Raw genomic sequence first — 16,253 nt, 5'->3', positions numbered from 1 at the left:
CGGCTGGGCCGGCCAGACCTCCGTTTCCCCAGATCGCGTCTCCTGCCGGGCAAGGACGCTCCCCCGTCGTCCATGGGCACGTGCGGCCCTGGCTCGTCCTCCGGGGCGGGTCTTGGGGCACAGAGGCCTGCTGACTGCGCCTGGCGGCCGTGGGCCCTGCCTGCCAGCACCCCCCCCCCCACCGTTCCTTCGGTGCACAGTTCAGGGGGGAGGCCCTGCTGTCCTGGGCCCAGGGCCCCAGGAGCCCCGGGTGAGGGAGCAGCCAGAGAGGCAGCCGGGACACAACTGCCCGAGAGTGCGATGTCCGTGGCTCCGTGTCCAGGCCCCGCCGCGTCTGGCAGCGGCCTGGACCACGGCAGCATCGGCTTCCGTGGGGGCGGGTGAAGGCAGAGCTCTGTGACCTCTCTCCCTGTCCCCACCCTGCACCCCGCCCCCTGAGCACCTCCCGGGCCCCCCGGGGCTGTGAGGAAGGCGGGGTGAGCCCCACTCCCTGGGCCCCGTGCGTGCCATGGGGCAGGGGGCAGCCGGGCCAGCACACCCTCCCTGTCCCCCGCCGCCTCCTGGGCCGTCCCCTCCTGCTGAACCTCCTCCGTGTGCCCAGGCTGGCCTGGCACTGCCAGGCTGTCTCCTGGCGCGGGGGGGGGGGCGCCCTGCTATTCCGGCTTCACGGGGGGCTCCTCCTAGCCCATGTCATGCCTCTTGTGCGGCGCTGGGCCCCCAGGAGGAGCAGGGGAAGCAGCTGCCACCTCCGTGTGAGCCCCCGCGGCCTGGGCGCAGGGCCGGGCAGCTGTGGGCGCCCACGGACGGGCGGGCAGATGGGGGATAGGTGGACAGACAGACTTGCTGCCCTACTGGGCGCCCCTCTACGTTCCCTTCAAGCCCCCCCCCCCCAGGCGGCCAGAGCCTGGGTTCTCCAGATGCCCCTTCCTTGCCCCCATACTCTCTGGTGTCTGGGCCCCTAAGCACGTATTTTGTGTCACCTTTGCTTCCTGTGGGTCCCCACTCAGGGACCTGGCGCCTGGTCTCACCGTGCTGGGGGCCAGGGGTCCCTGACCACCCCGCCCTGCTGGGAGGGAGCAGACAGCCTGTGGCTGCAGGGAGGGGCTGGGGCCTGGAGGGGCCAGGGGCAGGGGGGTGGGGGCCGGTGAGCACCCGTTTCCTGGCTCGGCCCTGGTGTGCGGGGCACCCCACCCTCTCTGCTGGAAGGCGCCGGTCCCGGGGAGTCGGCGTTCTGGGCGAAATGCTGGCCGGCTCCTCTTCCTCCTCACATGCACGGGGGACACTGGAACGGGGTGTGTCCCCCCCCCCAACCCTGGTCGTTCGCGAAACGTGCCTGAAGCACAGCACCGCCCCAGAGGGTGCGAGGTGCTCCCATCCCGCTTCCTGGTCCCCGCACTTCATCGCCCACGGGCGCTGCCTCGGAGGCGGCGGGGTGGCGGCCAATGACAGGCTGTTGGCGGGCGTGAGGGAGAAGATGAGACCGGAGCTCGCAGGGCCCGTGACTCACTTCCTGTAACGGCCGTCTCCCCAGCGCGGGGGAAGGGGCAGAGCGTGCAGGGGGTATGTCTGCCCCGGCCGCCGAGAGCAGAGGTGTGTTCCTCGCTCGCCACCTCACACCTGGTCGCTCTGGGCGGGGGGTGTGGCTCTGCCTCCTGGAAGGGTCCCCAGTGATGGCGGGTGGGGGCCGGGAGGCTGGGAGCCCGGGTGGTGGGGGGTGAGAGGTGAGGAGGGAGGTGAAGGGGCAGAACCCGGGGGAGGCCCCCAGGGGTCAGGCCTCCCACCTGGCCCGGGGGGGGTGGAGCCGCTTTTCCAGGGGTCCCTGCGTGTGCGCGTTCCTGGCTGGTGGGAACGAGTTTTATTTAAGGATTATCACTTGATTGTTATTTCTGGCTGTGGCTGGGCCTGTGGAGCCGTGTGCCAGGAGGACTCCTGGTTGAGAGTTCTACTTTCACGGGTTTAAAAATAGCCTGAAAGGGGCGTCTCTCCCTCCCCGCCGGTGACTTCCCCGGAGGCCGGCGGCGGGCCGGGCGGTGGCCCGTGCGTGCAGCTGGGTGTGCGGTCGCATGAGCTCAGTCCTGTCCTCCGTGTCCCCCCGCGTCAGCGAGCCTCGGGCCGGTTGGGGGCGGGGGCTCCCGAGTCCCCGATCAGCTGGCCAGCCCCGCCCTTCTCCCTGACCCGGAGGCTGCCGGCCGGAGCAGGTGGGCGGGCCGCCCCTCGTGGGGAGTGCCGGCCGGGGTCCTCGTCATGCCATGCTGCCTTCCTGTTTTCGGGGCTCCACGCCTGCACCTCCTTCTTGCCCATGTCTTCAAGGGCAGCGGCCAGCAGTCTCCATGCAGAAATGTGGCCCGCCGTGGCCTTTTCCTGCCGGAGCGTGGCCTGGTCTGTCCGGACGCGAGGCTGCGGAAGGGGCATTTGGACGAGGACAACAGGCTTTGGGAAGCCAGGTGGACATCTCTGTGCGCTGCCTGGGTGCCCCATCCCCCCCGTCCCACCCTGCTGCCCACCTACTCTGGGGGAGGTGGGCGGGTGCAGGCCCGGCCCCCTGGGGAACCGACCCTGGTTTCCCTCCCTCTGGGGCCGCGGACCTGGTAGCTTCCTTTGCTCACGCGGGTGCCCCATCAAGTAGGAGCACAGGGGGGGGATTTGGGAATCCCGGTGCGAGCTGCTGGTTCCTGGGCGTGCCCGTGGGCCCTGGAAGGTTCTGGGGGTCCTGACTCACCCCTGGGGCGGGCAGTGTGGCTCTCCTGGCCTCCCCCCCCAGGCTTCCTTTCACCCGCTGTAACCCCAGTTGGCTGTGCTGGCTCAGCAGTTGCCGCGGAGCCCTGAGCCCATCTCGGCCATTGCCGGGCCTGGAAAAGCGCGAATCATCAGGTGCCGTGCTGCAGCCCTGCCCCTCGGCCTCAGGCCATGGTCCTGCCCTCTCCCTGCAGGGCTGTGATGGAGGCCTGACTGACAGGCAGGCAGGCATGCGGCCCCTCCCCCGGGGCCCCACTGGTGACAGCCTAGCTGGTGTGGAGTGATGGGGCGTCCTGGGCCGCCTGCGCGGAAGGCGGCCCCGACCCAGGGCGCCCCGCGGGAGGGTGGAGGGGCTCTGGAGAGCCCCCAGGAGCGCGCTGCCTGCCGCCCGGGCGTGCCGTGGAAGGCCGAGGGCTCGTGGCAGTGTCCTCTGTGTGTGTGTCCTCGTCACCTTGAGAGTTGACACTGGTGCGGGCTGCCTGGCTCGGGGCACCGTCCACGGAGACACCGCTGGGGGCGCTGGGCGGGTCCTGCTTCGGGCGCAGGTTCGGGCTCAGCTGGAGGGCGGAGCCTGCTGGGGCCCCGCACCCCTGAGCGCCCTTTCACCGCCAGAGGGCGCCCTTCCCCATGTTGTGAGCCGTGCGTTCCCGGGTCGGATGGGAGGGTGTCACGCCCCCACCCCGGAGCCCCTGGGGCCTCCTGGGACCCCGAGTTTCACCTCAGGGGGAGTGTGGTGGCCAGATCCCGCCCCCTGAGGGGTCCACGTTCTGATCGCCAGAACCTGTAACGTGGCACCTTGCGCGGCAGAGGGGCTGGGCAGAGGTGATGGAGTTCAGGGTCTGAGACAGGAGATGATCCTGTTTGGGGGGGGGGGGCGCATTGTCATCGGAGGGTCCTTGTGAGAGGGGGAAGGTCGGGGTCAGAGGTCATAGTGATGTCGTCACTGGGACACAGGTGCCTCTTGGAGCTGGGAATGGCCTGGAAACATCCCCCCAGAGCCCCCCGAGGAGCCGGCCCCACCCACCCTGCGCCTTGAGCCCTGGCCACCCACCCCGGACTCGCCCTCCACAGCTGTCAGAGGGGTGTCCGTGCCTGTGTGTGCCCATGTCAGCCCAGGGTCTTCTGACCGCAGGCCCCCCTCAGTCTGGGCCCCCTCCGTGCAGTGGGACAGGGTCCTGCTGCTCGCGCACAGCTGCTGGTGCAGGCTGGCCTGTGTCTGGGCCGGGGCTGTGGTAGTGACCTTGGCCTGAAGGTCCTGGTCTTGGGCTTGGCCCTGTGTCCCCCGGTCTTGTGAGGCGGCCGGGCCAGGAGGAGAAGCTGGGGGTCGCCCTGGTCGCTGGTCAGACCCCGTCGCCCCCGGGCCCAGTCCTCCGCCCGATTTTGGCGGATTAACCAGCCGCGCTCCCAGGTCTGGGGAGCGAACATGGCTTTTCCTGTGGGGTTACCTGCCACCTGCACTGTGGCTGCTGCAGGCCACGCTGAGCCGACCTCGGGCTCACATGGCCCCAGCTGGACAGGCTGGCCCTCGGCCGGCCAGTCGTCAGCTCAGGGCAGGGGCTGCTCCTGACTTTCCCAGGTTCCCGAGGAAGCTGCCCCCTGCCCCGCCCCCACCCCCTGGCCCCAGAGTCCCAGGAGGCGTCTCCCAGTCACTCTGCGCTCTCTGACTTCTGACCCGCCTCTTACGAACCTGCGTGACCCGGGTCACCCAGGGCCCTCTCCTGCCTTCCACTGCATCGCGTTCGCCGAGTCCCTGGTCCGCGTGGGGCCGCCCGGTCGCGGGGGTCAGGACAGGGACGTCTCGGGCCCCTGCCCAGCACATGTCCTCCTCCTCCGCCAGCTCCCACGGCAGCCACATGGTGCGTGTCTGTCCCCCCAGACGCGGTGCCGGGCCTGCCTCCCGGCCCCAGGGCTCCGCACGTCCCCCGGCCCCCTGCTCTTCCCTAGGGGCCCCGGCCTCGCTCTCCAGGTCGCCGGCACCCCAGCTGGCCGGGCTTGTCTGGTCGCCCCCTCCCAGGGCCACCCCCCTCCCAGGGCCGCCTGCTGCCCGTGTTGCCCGTGTCCTGGGCCCCTGCCCCTGGGCGTCTGCCAGTCGGCCAGGTGGCTGGTGCTTGGGGACGTGTCCGTCTTGCACCCGGTTTATTTAGTGGAGTCTCACCTTTCTTCGCCCGCCCCCGCCCTGTGAGAGGAGCCCGATTAACAGCCCCGCCTACGGGGGTCCACTCAGGACAGGAGCGGGCAGCCGGCGTCTCCCGTCAGGCAGGAGGGCCTCTCGGTGCCCTGCCGCCCACGCCGCCCCTCGCGCCCACACAGCCCGAGGGGCGGGCGGTCACCGGCCCTTCCCCCCCCGCACAGAGGAGGAGCTCCGGAAGCTGCGCGAGGAGACCAACGCTGAGACGCTGCGGCAGGAGCTGGACCGGGAGCGGCAGCGGCGGATCGAGCTGGAGCAGAAGGTCCAGGAAGTGCTGAAAGCCAGGTGAGCAGGTGCCCAGGGCCAGGTGGGGAGGTGCAGGGGCAGGGTCAGCAGGTGCCCAGGGCCAGGTGGGGAGGTGCAGGGGCAGGGTCAGCAGGTGCCCGCGGCCCGGTGAGCAGCAGCGGAGGGACCCCGGCGGGTCCCGGAGTCTCCTGCCCGGGCTCCTCTCCTTTCCCCTCCGAGTCCCCACTTAGTCGGCTGCAGGTGGGGACGGTCACTTGGGTGGCCAGCCCCTGGGAGCAGGGCCGTGCAGGCTGGGCCCCCGTCCCTGACCACGGCTTCCTCCCGGGACTCCACCCCCACCCCATCGCCGCACCCAGGGCCCTGGGCGCGCTCTGCTGGCTCCTGTCCTGCGGGTCCTCCGCGCTTCCTCCGCGCTTCCTGCTCCGGGTGATGGTTCTGGGGCTACAGTCCTGCAAACCGGGCGAGCTCTTGGAGATGTGGGAGCAGGGAGTCACTTGTGTGAACGAAGCAGAAACCGCACCCCCTCCTCCCGGAAGCCAAGGGTGTGCATGTTGTGCTGAGTGAGGGTCTCCGGGCCCCACGTTCCCGGTCCTGGGGTCCCCTGCCCCCCCAGGCCCCGCTGCGGGTCACCTGGAGCAGTGCCTCCCCCACGTCCTGGGGTGTCTGCCGGACGGGTGCGCTGGGAGCCTGGACCAGTGCAGAATGAGGGGGCCGGGCGGGCAGGCCAGGGTAGGCAGGAGGCACGGGCGTGGGATGGACAGGGCGGGGCCAGGCCTGTGGCTGAAAGTCCAGCCGACGGTCAGGAGCTGGTGCCTCCGGGAGAGGGGTCCGGGGCCGGGAGACTGCTGAGGCTGGGGGTGGCTGGGCCACATGGGGACCTGGGCACAGCCCGCTGGGGCAGGGGGTCGCCCAGTCTGTAGCCTTGCGTGGTGCTTGAGGATTCCGGGTGTTGAGTATCTTTTTATTAGCAGGCCAGTAAATTAGCAGCAGGGAGCCGTGCATTCTGAGCCTAACGGTAAAGCAAGGAGCAAGTGCGTGACAATACTACAGGAGAGAAAAGGGCGTTTACGAGGCCCGTTTTGTTGGTTGTTAAGGGGAAAAGTCTTGCCTCTCACGGCGCAGTGAGGGCCGTGGAGGGAGCCCGCTGGTGCTGCGTGCCCGCAGCGCGGCGCGGCGGGGTTTCCTGTGAGCGCTGGGACTCGCCGGGCTGCCCTGCCCGTGTTTTGCGCTGAGGACGTCAGCCCCTCCCCTCTCCGCTCCCCTCTCCCCTCTTCCAGAGCTGAGGAGCAGGCGGCCCCGCAGCCTCCGAAAAGCCAGGCCCAGCTCAGTAACGGCGCAGGTAGGCCCCCTCTGGGTGGGTGCTGGTGCTGCTGGAGGGTGTCCGTCCTGCTCCGGGACCCTGTGCTCGCCGCCGGGGCCGCCTCCTGCCGGGCCCCTCCCCCGGGGTCCGGGTGCAGGGTCGGCTGCCGCGCCCCTAGAGCCCCGGTCCCCTTGGGTTCTTGGGCTCCACAGCGGGGGGCAGGGGCTCCCCGGCAGGAGCAGCGCAGGGGACCCGAGGACCGCGCTGTGCGTGACGAGGATGGGTCTCCTGTGAGCGGGGCGTGCAGGGTGCCAGACCCGGACTCTGAGGGTCCCTGTGGCCCCACCCCTGAGAGAAACTGCATCCGGGCTGTGTCCGAGGGAGAGCTGTGGCCCCGGGGTGGGGGGGTGGGCACCAAGTACAGCCCAGCGTGAGGGCGGCAGGGGCAGGAGTCTGGGTGGGGGGTGGTCCTGCAGCTGGGGCTCTGGACCCCCAAACCCGTGGGCCCAGAGCAGGCCCGAGCCACACCTGGGGGTCGGCAGACTACAGCCCGTCATTGCTTTTGTATTTTGAGTGTTTTTACACATTTTAGTGATTGAAAAAAGAACATTTTGTGGCTTGTGAACGTTACCTGTGTTTTAAAATATCCGTGTCCAGAAGTACCCTGGGTCCGTAGCTGCTGTGGGGAACAAAGCTGACCCTGCCTCCCACTCAGAGCCCCCTGCCCTGTGGAGAGCCCCCAGGCCCTCCCCGACCTTGGTGAGGGGTGGGGACAGTGTGAGGGGCTCCCTCTCACCCGGCCCTCTGATGGTGGTGGACAGCGCCCCCTGCGGGCGGCTCCGGGACCTGCCGTCTGAGGGGCAGACTGCTGCACCCACAATGCCCCGGTTCTGTGGGGTTTGTCCGGTTTTCTGGGTCTGCGGTGGGTGTGGCTTTCGCGAGCCTTGGCTGTGGAAGAGCAGAGGCCACTTCACTGCAGGGGGGACCCCCGTAGCACCCTGTCCCCGACACCTGTCCCCTGGCTGGGGCTCAGGGTCCTGGGAGCCAGCCCCCCAGCCACTCCCCCCGGGCGGACCAGTGCGCCCGGTAGGATGGGAGGCAGGCTCTTGCAGGCCCCCGTGGGCCGTGCTGCCCAGGCGGCGCCTACATGGGGACGGCCTCTGTCAGGCGGGGCCCTGGGCGAGGCCCACGGAGACCCACCGGGCCCAGCCGGGCTGGCGTGCACCTGGTGGTGGAGGCAGGTCCGGCCCCCTGCTCGTGGGCCTGCCCCTCCCTGCCCCCCCGCCCCCGTCGGGGCTTCCTCCAGCTCCTGCCGGCCCCTCTGCTGCCCCGTGGCCCCCGTGGCCCCGCGCCTCAGCGGACCCCGCCTGTCCCCACAGACCGGCGCGGCCAGGGGCTGTGCCCCCGCGTGCAGAAGTGGCTGTATGAGAAGTTCGGGGAGTACGTGGAGGACTTCCGGTTCCAGCCCGAGGAGAGCACCGTGGAGACGGAGGAGCCCCTCAGCGCCCGCAGGTGGGCCCGCCCGGGGGGGTCTCCGGGGGCCAGGCCGGCTCTCAGGGGAGCCGGGAGGTGGGGCTGCCTGTGGCGTGGCTGCGCCGGCCTCCAGGGACCGGCCCCCCGTGGCCGATGCGCACAGGTCTCTCGGGCTCCTGGGGGCCGCTGCACTGCCGTGCCCACCACTCTGGTCTGGCTCGTGCGTGCGACACACACAGGGACCGTGAGCTCCCGAGGCACCAGCCAGTCGGGTTCCTGGGGAGCGTGGGTGGGAGATGAGGGGCAGTCCATGGGCGGGGCCCCCTCCGGCGTGGGGGGCAGCAGCCAGGTGCATCTGGGTGGGTGGCTCCCGCACGTCAGGGTCGCCCGTGCTGCCCGAGTGCCAGCACGGCCCGGCAGGCGCGGTGTCGGGGGCGCGGCCACAGGTGAGACCCTGCTGGTGCTCACCTCCCTCCCCTGCCTTTCAGGTTAACCGAGAACATGCGGCGACTCAGTAAGTTCCGCGCCGGGGCTGGCCCCTGGTGGGTGTGGGGCTGGGCCCCCAGTGGGTGTGGGGGCTGGGCCCCCGGTGGGTGTGAGGGCTGGGCCCCCGGTGGGTGTGAGGGCTGGGCCCCTGGTGGGTGTGAGGGCTGGGCCCCTGGTGGGTGTGGGGCTGGGCCCCCTGGTGGGTGTGGGGCTGGCCCCTGGTGGGTGTGGGGGCTGAGCACCCCTGGTGGGTGTGGGGCTGATCCCCCTGGTGGGTGTGGGGCTGATCCCCCTGGGGGGCGTGGGGCTGGCCGAGGGCTCTGCCATCTTTCTAGAGAGCCTCTCCAGCCTGCCGAGTGCCTTGCCGCAGGGCCCCCGGGCTGGTGTGGCCAGCCCGACCTCCAGGCCTGCCTGCGGGCCGGCTGACCGTGCCCTCCGTCCTGTCCCCAGAGCGCGGGGCCAAGCCTGTCACCAGCTTCGTGAAGAACCTCTCTGCCTTATCCGACTGGTACTCCGTCTACACATCCGCCATCGCCTTCACCGTGAGTGCTGGGCGGGGTGGGCGCCCTCCCTGTGCAGGACGGCCCCAGTTTCTCCAGCGTGAGGGTGCCAGGCGGTCAGGAGGGGGTCACCCAGCCTGACAGAGGCTGGTGCTGTGGTCTGCTCCCCCAGCCGGGCGGAGGAGACAGTGGGGAGTTCTGTCTGCCCCTGTGGGACCCGGGGCCCCTCCTACTGGGTGCCACACGGTGACCTGGGGGCCGGGCTGGCCTGTGAGCCGCCGGTCCTGGGACGGGGAGGGCGCCCCCCAGGGTGGACAGGGTGCTCCGGGGACAACGGGCCGCCCCGCCGGCCCTGGCCTGCTGTGCCCCCAGCCTCGCTCCCCCTCCCCGCCTCAGGTCTACATGAACGCCGTGTGGCATGGCTGGGCGCTGCCCATGTTCCTGTTTCTGGCCATTTTGAGGTTGTCCCTCAACTACCTCATAGCCAGGTAGGCGGGCCGGCCGGCCTCGGGGGTGGCTGGGCTGTGTCCCCACGCTGCCGCGCGCACACACTGGCGTTGGGGGGTCAGCCCTGGGACAGGCTCCCAACCCCCAGGTTTGCCGGAGCTGCCACGGGCGATTCCCAAACTCCCCAGCCCCTCCTCCCCCAGGTCCCCCCAGGTCCCCCCAGGTCCCCCCAGACCACCGGGAAGATGTGGGGTGGGGGATGGACGGACCATCGAGGGCGCCGGGCCCTGCGAGGTGGCCCCTGCGAGGTGGCCCCTGCGAGGTGGCCCCTGCAGCGTTTGTGGGACGGGAGCTGGGGCAGAGTGAGCCGTGGGCTCTTGCAGCCATGGGGGGGCTCTGGAGGGAGGCCAGCATCCCCATGCCCACGCCCATGTCCCCGGGCCACCGGGTCCCACCGAACCTGAGGTCACCCCGGCACAGTGACCTCGCTGCCGCCGGGCCTGAGGGCCCTGCGCTCCGTGTCGGGCTCGGCCTTATAGCATGCACGCTCCTACACCCTTGTTGCCCGGGCACCTCCCAGGGCCGGCCCCCTGGAAACGGGCTTCCTGGGGCACGTTCAGATGTGCCGGGGAAGGGGCCCCCGCCCAGGACGAGGCTCGCCCACCACAGGCCCGTGGCTGCCTCACCCACGCCTCCTGAAAGGCTGCTTGTCCCATCGCCCCTGGGGGCTTTTAAATGCGTCCCCCTCGGGAGAGCCACCTGAGTGGGCTGCACCAGGGAGTGGCCCTGGCGGTCTCAGACGTGAGGGGCGGGGGCTTCTGAAGCCCCTTGTGGCCGAGTCCCAGGGCGCTGCTCCCACCGGGCGCTCTGGGCGGGGCCTCAGGCGGCCCCGTGACTCCGAGCCGTCTCCGTCGCCAGGGGCTGGAGGATTCAGTGGAGCATCGTGCCGGAGGTGTCGGAAGTGGTGGTGAGTCCCGGGGGTGAAGGTCGCGTCCGTCTCCACAGGCTCAGGCCCCGACTGGGCCCCCCACAGGTCGCTGGGGCCTCCAGGTGCAGCTGCGTGGGTGCCCACCCAGAGTCCTGCCCGCCCGGGAGAGGCCGGGGGGAGGCGGCCAGCCGTCCCCAGCCCGGAGCCCCGGGCAGCTGCTCCCTGACCCCCTGGTAGCTGGCAGCCCCAGTTCCCCTCACTGGCCCCGGCTGGGCTGCCCCGCCCCGCCCCGCCCTCCTGAGCTTCCCTGGCTGGGCAGCGGTGGGGCGGGTTGAGGTGGCCAGCGGGCTGGCCCAGCACGGGGCAGAGCAGGGTCGGCCCTGACTCCGGCCTGTGGCCTGAGTCTGCCGTTGACATTGTACTGGCCGCGTGCCTGCTCAGTGGCACGTGCCTTGGCTGCCTCGGGGCTGGGACGGCTGGGCTGAGGGGCTGTGGCAGAGACACACCTGTCCACTCTCTGGCCCCGACACAGGAAACATCTGCTGACCTCGCGCTAGGGAGGACTGGCCCCCGGGCAGAACCCCTGGGTGTGGGCAGGAAGGAGCCCTCAGGGCCTGGTCCGATGTTTGAGCACCTACTCTGTGCATGGGCACACAGTAGGTGTGCTGCGTGGGCGGTGCTGGCAGGGCCCCTGAGACGGGTCAGCGGGCATGTCCGGGGCCAGGCCTGTGTCCACCACGGCCAGGGGGCTCTTGGGAGGGTTCTGTTGGACGAGCTTGCATACGCAGGGCCAGATCCGGTGCCCCCGCTGCCTCAGTTTCCCCACCTGTACAGTGAGGTGGGGGCCTGCGTGGTCTCAGGCAGCTTCAGAGGGGAGCCTCAGCCCTGTGGTTGTGGGGGTGTCCACTGCCCGCCCACCCTCTCAGGTGGAAGGGGGTGTCCTCTAGAAGGGCCCCCCCGTGTGGGCCCCCCTGGCGTGGGGCAGCAGAGTGGCCCCGGGCCCCGGGCGGGAGGCCTCGTGCTTACTGTTCTGTGGGTGACGTCTCCGAACGGTCCGTCTGAGTGGGCACACTCTCTCCCCTCTGACCGAAGGAGCCCCCGAAGGAAGACCTGACCGTGTCCGAGAAGTTCCAGCTGGTGCTGGACGTCGCCCAGAAGGCCCAGGTGCGGCCCCAGCACCCCGCCTCCCCGCCCGGTCTGGCTGTCGTCAGCTGCCCTGCACGCACACCCGAGACAGCCCCCAGGCGTGGCAGGGTCCCCTCATCCGGTCGGAGCCCCTGGGGGCCAGGCCCGGCCAGCCCCTGGGGTGGGGGTCGGACACCACCATCCCCGCAGTGACCCATGACTCAGAGATGACCCTCCCTGTGCTCAGCCCCGGGCGGGGGCCGGGGTGGGACCACGGGCTGCAGTGCCCGGCTCTGGTCCCCCATGGGGGCTGCCCGGGACCCCGGGGCCCTCCTGGTGCTGCCCTGAGGACCGGCGGCCCCGGAGTCCGTCCTAACCGCGGCCGCGGCTTCCCACAGAACCTCTTCGGCAAGATGGCTGACATCCTGGAGAAGATCAAGAAGTAAGTCCCCGCCCGCCTGCCCGCACCCGCGGCCCCGTGTCGGGCGCGCCCCGCGCCCGGCTGAGCCCCGCCTGTCTCCCGTGCAGCCTGTTCATGTGGGTGCAGCCGGAGATCACGCAGAAGCTGTACGTGGCGCTGTGGGCCGCCTTCCTGGCTTCCTGCTTCTTCCCCTACCGCCTGCTGGGGCTGGCCATGGGTGAGTGGCGGTGCCCCCCCTCCCTGGGAGGGGGCTCGGGGCGGGGCCGCGCCTCTGCCGCCCGCCCCTCCCCCGGTGACGTGGGCTGTGTGCCCCCCAGGACTCTACGCCGGGATCAAGTTTTTCCTCATCGACTTCATCTTCAAACGCTGCCCCAGGCTGCGAGCCAAGTACGACACCCCCTACATCATCTGGAAGAGCCTGCCCACCGACCCCCAGCTCAAAGAGCGCTCCAGCGCCGCCGCCGTGCCCCGCAGGGTGAGCCCGCCTCCCGCGGGGGTCTGGGGGGCCCGGGGGGCCCGGGGGTGGGAGCCGCCCCTGCTCTGCGACTGCAGGCTTGGTCCCCGGGCTCTCCTGTCCCTCCTGCTTCATGGGGCCCTGGAAACAGACAGCTGAGGGGTTGTCCCTGCGACCTGGCTCTGCTGTGCGGAAGGGCCAGCCAGCCCCGGGTGGGGCCCCGTGCTGCCTGGTCCCCCAGGGACCCTCCCACAGACCCCCCGGGGATGGGCAGGCCCAGGGCCCGCAGGCTGTGGGGTGTCGGCCATGGCCGTAGAGAGCCCGGGGGCCTCTGGAGGAGGACACCCTGGCGGTGGTCCCTCGGGGGTGGGTGCCAGGTTCTGCCATCTCCAGCTCTGAGGCTCAGGTGACCAGGCCGAGCTGCACTGGAGGTAGCCCCCACACTGTTCTCACGGGCTGGCGCTGGGTCCACATTTCCTTCAGCCGAGTCAGCCCAGGAGCTGCCCTCAGGGGCTCGGATAGGTGGGGCAGTCCTGGATCTAGTAGAACTCCCGGAAGGCCTGGGAGGGCTTCCTGGAGGAGGTGGCATTGGCTTGCAGTGTCTTGTGCGTACCTGTGCTCTGAGGAGAAGGGTGTTCAGTGACCTGTTGGCACTGCTGTCAGTGGGAGGGAAGCTCTGGGTGATGGTCCCCACTTTGGGGGCAGTGAGGCTCGTCGGGAGCCTGAACTCGGCCGCTGGGCGCTCAGGGGGCATGTGTGAGGCGGTGGGCCCCGGGGAAGAGGCAGAGAGGCAGAGAGACTGGCAGCCTGGCTCCCGGACAGCCAGGGGCAGCCCTCTGTGGCCCGGACAGGGCCTTCCTGGGGTCAGGAGCACTGCGTGCTGGCCACTCCCAGGAGACCGTGATGGGGGCCGGGGACGTGGGCCCCTGGGCGGGGGATGACCCCGCACGGGCGGGGCCCGGGCCAGCAACTCGCCCAGCCTGCGTGCGTGTCCGACCTGGTGTCACACGGACCCCGGTTCTCTTTTGTCACGGCCCCACGTGTGTGTCTGCCGTCTCCCTCGCGGCCAGCCGTCAGGGCAGGACAAGGTACGGCGCCGCGTGGGAGCCCTGTCCTCCCGCGGGGCCGCTGCTGTGCTGTGCCTCTCCCTTTCCGACGCTGCTGCTGCTGCCGGCCTGTCCCGCGACCGGTTCCGGCCCCGCCCGTGGCCTGGGTCTGCGTGTGCTGGGGTGCGGGCTCCGTGTGGCGTTTTGGGGTGTGGGCGTCGCTGGGGGAATGGGGTGTTCCCACGGCAGTGGGGCTTCTCGCCCAGTGGGAGAGGCTCCGATGAGGCCCAGGCACCCGCCGGGGCCTGCGGGGGAGCCGGCGCCCCACAGCCGGGCACACACGGCTGTGCATGTGTCTGCGTCTGCTGCTGGTGTGAGGGGCAGCCGTGTGTCCCCCGTCCCCCGTCCCTTGTCCCCCGTCCCCCTTCCCCCTCCGAGCCGGCCCGGCTGACGGGGACCCATGCTGTCGGCAGCTGCAGACGACCGCCTCGCGCAGCTGCGTGTCCAGCGCGCCCGCCGGCCTGAGCAGGGACGACGACGCCGGCCGCTTCCACGGCGCCAAGAAGGGCAGTTTCCACGAGATCTTCAACCTGACGGAGAACGAGCGGCCGCTGGCAGGTGCGTGAGCTGCGCGCCTGAGACCCGCGTGGCCGGGGCGGGGGTGGGGGGGGCGCCCTGTCGTGGGGTCGGTGGGGGGCTGCCGCCTCGGTTGGACTTCCCGCCCGGCGGAGAGGGTCCGTGTGCAGCGCCCGGCTGCGCGGCAGACACCCAGCCGGAGTGGGGCCCCGAGGCCCCTCCAGCCCGGCACCACGGGCCGCGGCCGGTCTGTGGCCGGTCTGACACGGGGGCCCAGGTCTCTGTCCACCTCCCAGAAAGGATCCCCCCGCGAAACCCCCAAACCGCCGCCGGGCTGGCGGGGAACTGGGCTCTTCCAGTTTCCTGGCCCGTAGCACCGTGCCGGCCGCGGAAAGAAAGCCCTGGAGAATTTAGGCTCAGTTTGACCCTCTGAACCCTCCTGGTCCTCGGACCTAGAACGTGAAACGCCCTCAGGGTCTGGCTTCTCTTCCTTTGCTCTGCGACCGCGTCCTCGCCCTTTGAGCACACAAAATAAACAGCCGGCCCGTGCTGGTGGAGAAGGACCCCCAGGGCCACCTCACGTTCCTCGTGCTTCCCTCCTCCCCCCCCCCCACGCCCGGTGGCCTCGGCCTGGGGGCGAGAGGGCGGGTGGGGGTGGGCGCCGGTGCAGCGGCCCCCGTGGACCACGGCGTCGTGCCCCCGCAGTGTGCGAGAGCGGCTGGCGCTGCTGCCTCATCAACCGGGACCGCAAGATGCCCACGGACTACATCCGCAACGGCGTGCTGTACGTGACGGAGAAGTGAGTGAGGGGCCTCCTGCGGGGGGGGGTGTCGGGGTGCGGGCGGGGTCCTCCTCACGCTCCTTGTGGGGAGCTGCAGCCCGGAGACGGCTCTGCCTTTTCTGCCCTGGGGAACGAGACTGCACTCAGCTTATCCCCAAGGCGGCGCACCCCGCCCCGTGTGGGAGGCCGGGCGGGGGCTGTTGTCAGTTTCGGGGGGCCCCCGGCCCGCTGTCCCCCACACTCGCAGCAGCGGCCAGGGGCCCAGGCTCCCCTCTCCATCCCGGGCTGAGGGGCTGGCCGAGGAGACCCCGGCCAGGGACCCCGCCTCAGGGACACTCGGGTGCCTCACTGGGGGCGCCCCAGGGTGCCAGCGCCTGGGGATGCATTTCAGGTTCGGTGCAGAGCGGGAGGTTTTTAACCTCGAAAGTCTGTGCAGCTGTTTTTAAAAGTGAAACCTGCTGTCAAGGGCCAGAGCACCTGACAGGCGGGGGCGCTCTCTGTTGGGGTTGCCTTTCGTCCCCTGGGGCTGGGGCGGCCAGGGCTGGCGGCCCCCCAGGTTCATGCAGGTGCTGCTGGGTCTCGCCCCGCCCCCTGTAGCTACCTGTGCTTTGAGAGCTCCAAGTCGGGCTCCTCCAAGAGAAACAAAGTCATCCGGCTGGCGGACATCACGGACATCCAGAAGGTCGGTGTGCCCCCCGTTTTTTCCTTTTCCCTCCAGTCTGGGGGAGAGGACAGCCACGGGGACATAGGCCGGCGGGGTTTGCTGGGAGGGCGGACCTACTTCCCAGCCGGGCAGGTGCCGCCTGGAGACTCCTTGGGCACGGCTCCCGCCCAGTCAGGGCTCCCCTTCTGGAAGGCCCCCGGGCCCTGCCCCCCCCCCACCTCCTGTGGGCCGGCGCCTGGCGTCCCCCTGCAGGTTTGGGGGGGCAGTGCCGTGAGGTGGGCCCAGCGGTCAGGGTCTGGGCCCCTCTGACCACGGGGCAATCTGACTCTCGTCCCTGAGACCCACCCCCTGCCCCGGGCAGGTTTAGGTGAGGGCATGGACAGCCGTCCCCACTCGGGCATTTTCCGGCCAATGTCCCCGATGGGTGGCCCCACGGAGTGGGAACCCTTGTGGGTGTGGGGGGCCTACCTGCTTCCCGCAGTGTGTCTCGTGGTCCATGGGCCCCACAGAGGATGCCCTGGGTTCAGGGGGGGCGGCGAGGCCCTGTCCCCTGACAGGCCTGTGGTGACGTCGTGCACTCCTGTCCCCAGTACAAGGTCCTGTCTGTCCTCCCGGGGTCGGGCATGGGGATCGCTGTGTCGACGCCTTCGACCCAGAAAGTAAGTGTGGGCGGGCGGCCCAGGGGTGGGTATGGCCGGGCTTCCCCGAGGCGGGCTCAGAGCCGCGGACCCTGGGGGTCCCCTCTTACCCCCGTCCCACCCCCCTCCATCCCTTGTGGCTGCAGGAACAGCCCGCCACACTGAGATGGGGGCCAGAGGCCGAGGCCAGCTGGGGTCGGCCCAGCATGGCTTCTCGGGGGAGGGCGGAGCTGGGGCCCGTCCT

The 16,253-nt window shown here is 70.7% G+C and overlaps 1 protein-coding gene across 3 annotated transcripts in view; it reads left to right on the top strand.

Moving 5' to 3' along the window:
* GRAMD4 (GRAM domain containing 4) overlaps positions 1-16,253 on the top strand; it is a 50,173-nt gene that overhangs the window by 31,394 nt on the left and 2,526 nt on the right. For all 3 annotated transcript variants that reach the window (XM_045834951.1, XM_045834952.1, XM_045834953.1), the window contains exons 4-18: positions 5,089-5,209; positions 6,448-6,509; positions 7,850-7,982; positions 8,432-8,457; positions 8,880-8,971; positions 9,326-9,417; positions 10,295-10,343; positions 11,397-11,468; positions 11,828-11,871; positions 11,958-12,067; positions 12,168-12,325; positions 13,824-13,968; positions 14,632-14,725; positions 15,305-15,389; positions 15,962-16,030. In XM_045834951.1, the coding sequence (XP_045690907.1) occupies positions 5,089-5,209; positions 6,448-6,509; positions 7,850-7,982; positions 8,432-8,457; positions 8,880-8,971; positions 9,326-9,417; positions 10,295-10,343; positions 11,397-11,468; positions 11,828-11,871; positions 11,958-12,067; positions 12,168-12,325; positions 13,824-13,968; positions 14,632-14,725; positions 15,305-15,389; positions 15,962-16,030 (1,352 nt within the window). The remainder of the gene's footprint in view (positions 1-5,088; positions 5,210-6,447; positions 6,510-7,849; positions 7,983-8,431; positions 8,458-8,879; positions 8,972-9,325; positions 9,418-10,294; positions 10,344-11,396; positions 11,469-11,827; positions 11,872-11,957; positions 12,068-12,167; positions 12,326-13,823; positions 13,969-14,631; positions 14,726-15,304; positions 15,390-15,961; positions 16,031-16,253) is intronic.

This window comes from Phyllostomus hastatus, unplaced genomic scaffold (genome assembly GCF_019186645.2).
Source record: "Phyllostomus hastatus isolate PE091 unplaced genomic scaffold, TTU_PhHast_1.1 phas_contig_198, whole genome shotgun sequence".
Taxonomy (NCBI): Eukaryota; Metazoa; Chordata; class Mammalia; order Chiroptera; family Phyllostomidae; genus Phyllostomus; species Phyllostomus hastatus.
This window is presented reverse-complemented; position numbering and strand designations above follow the sequence as displayed.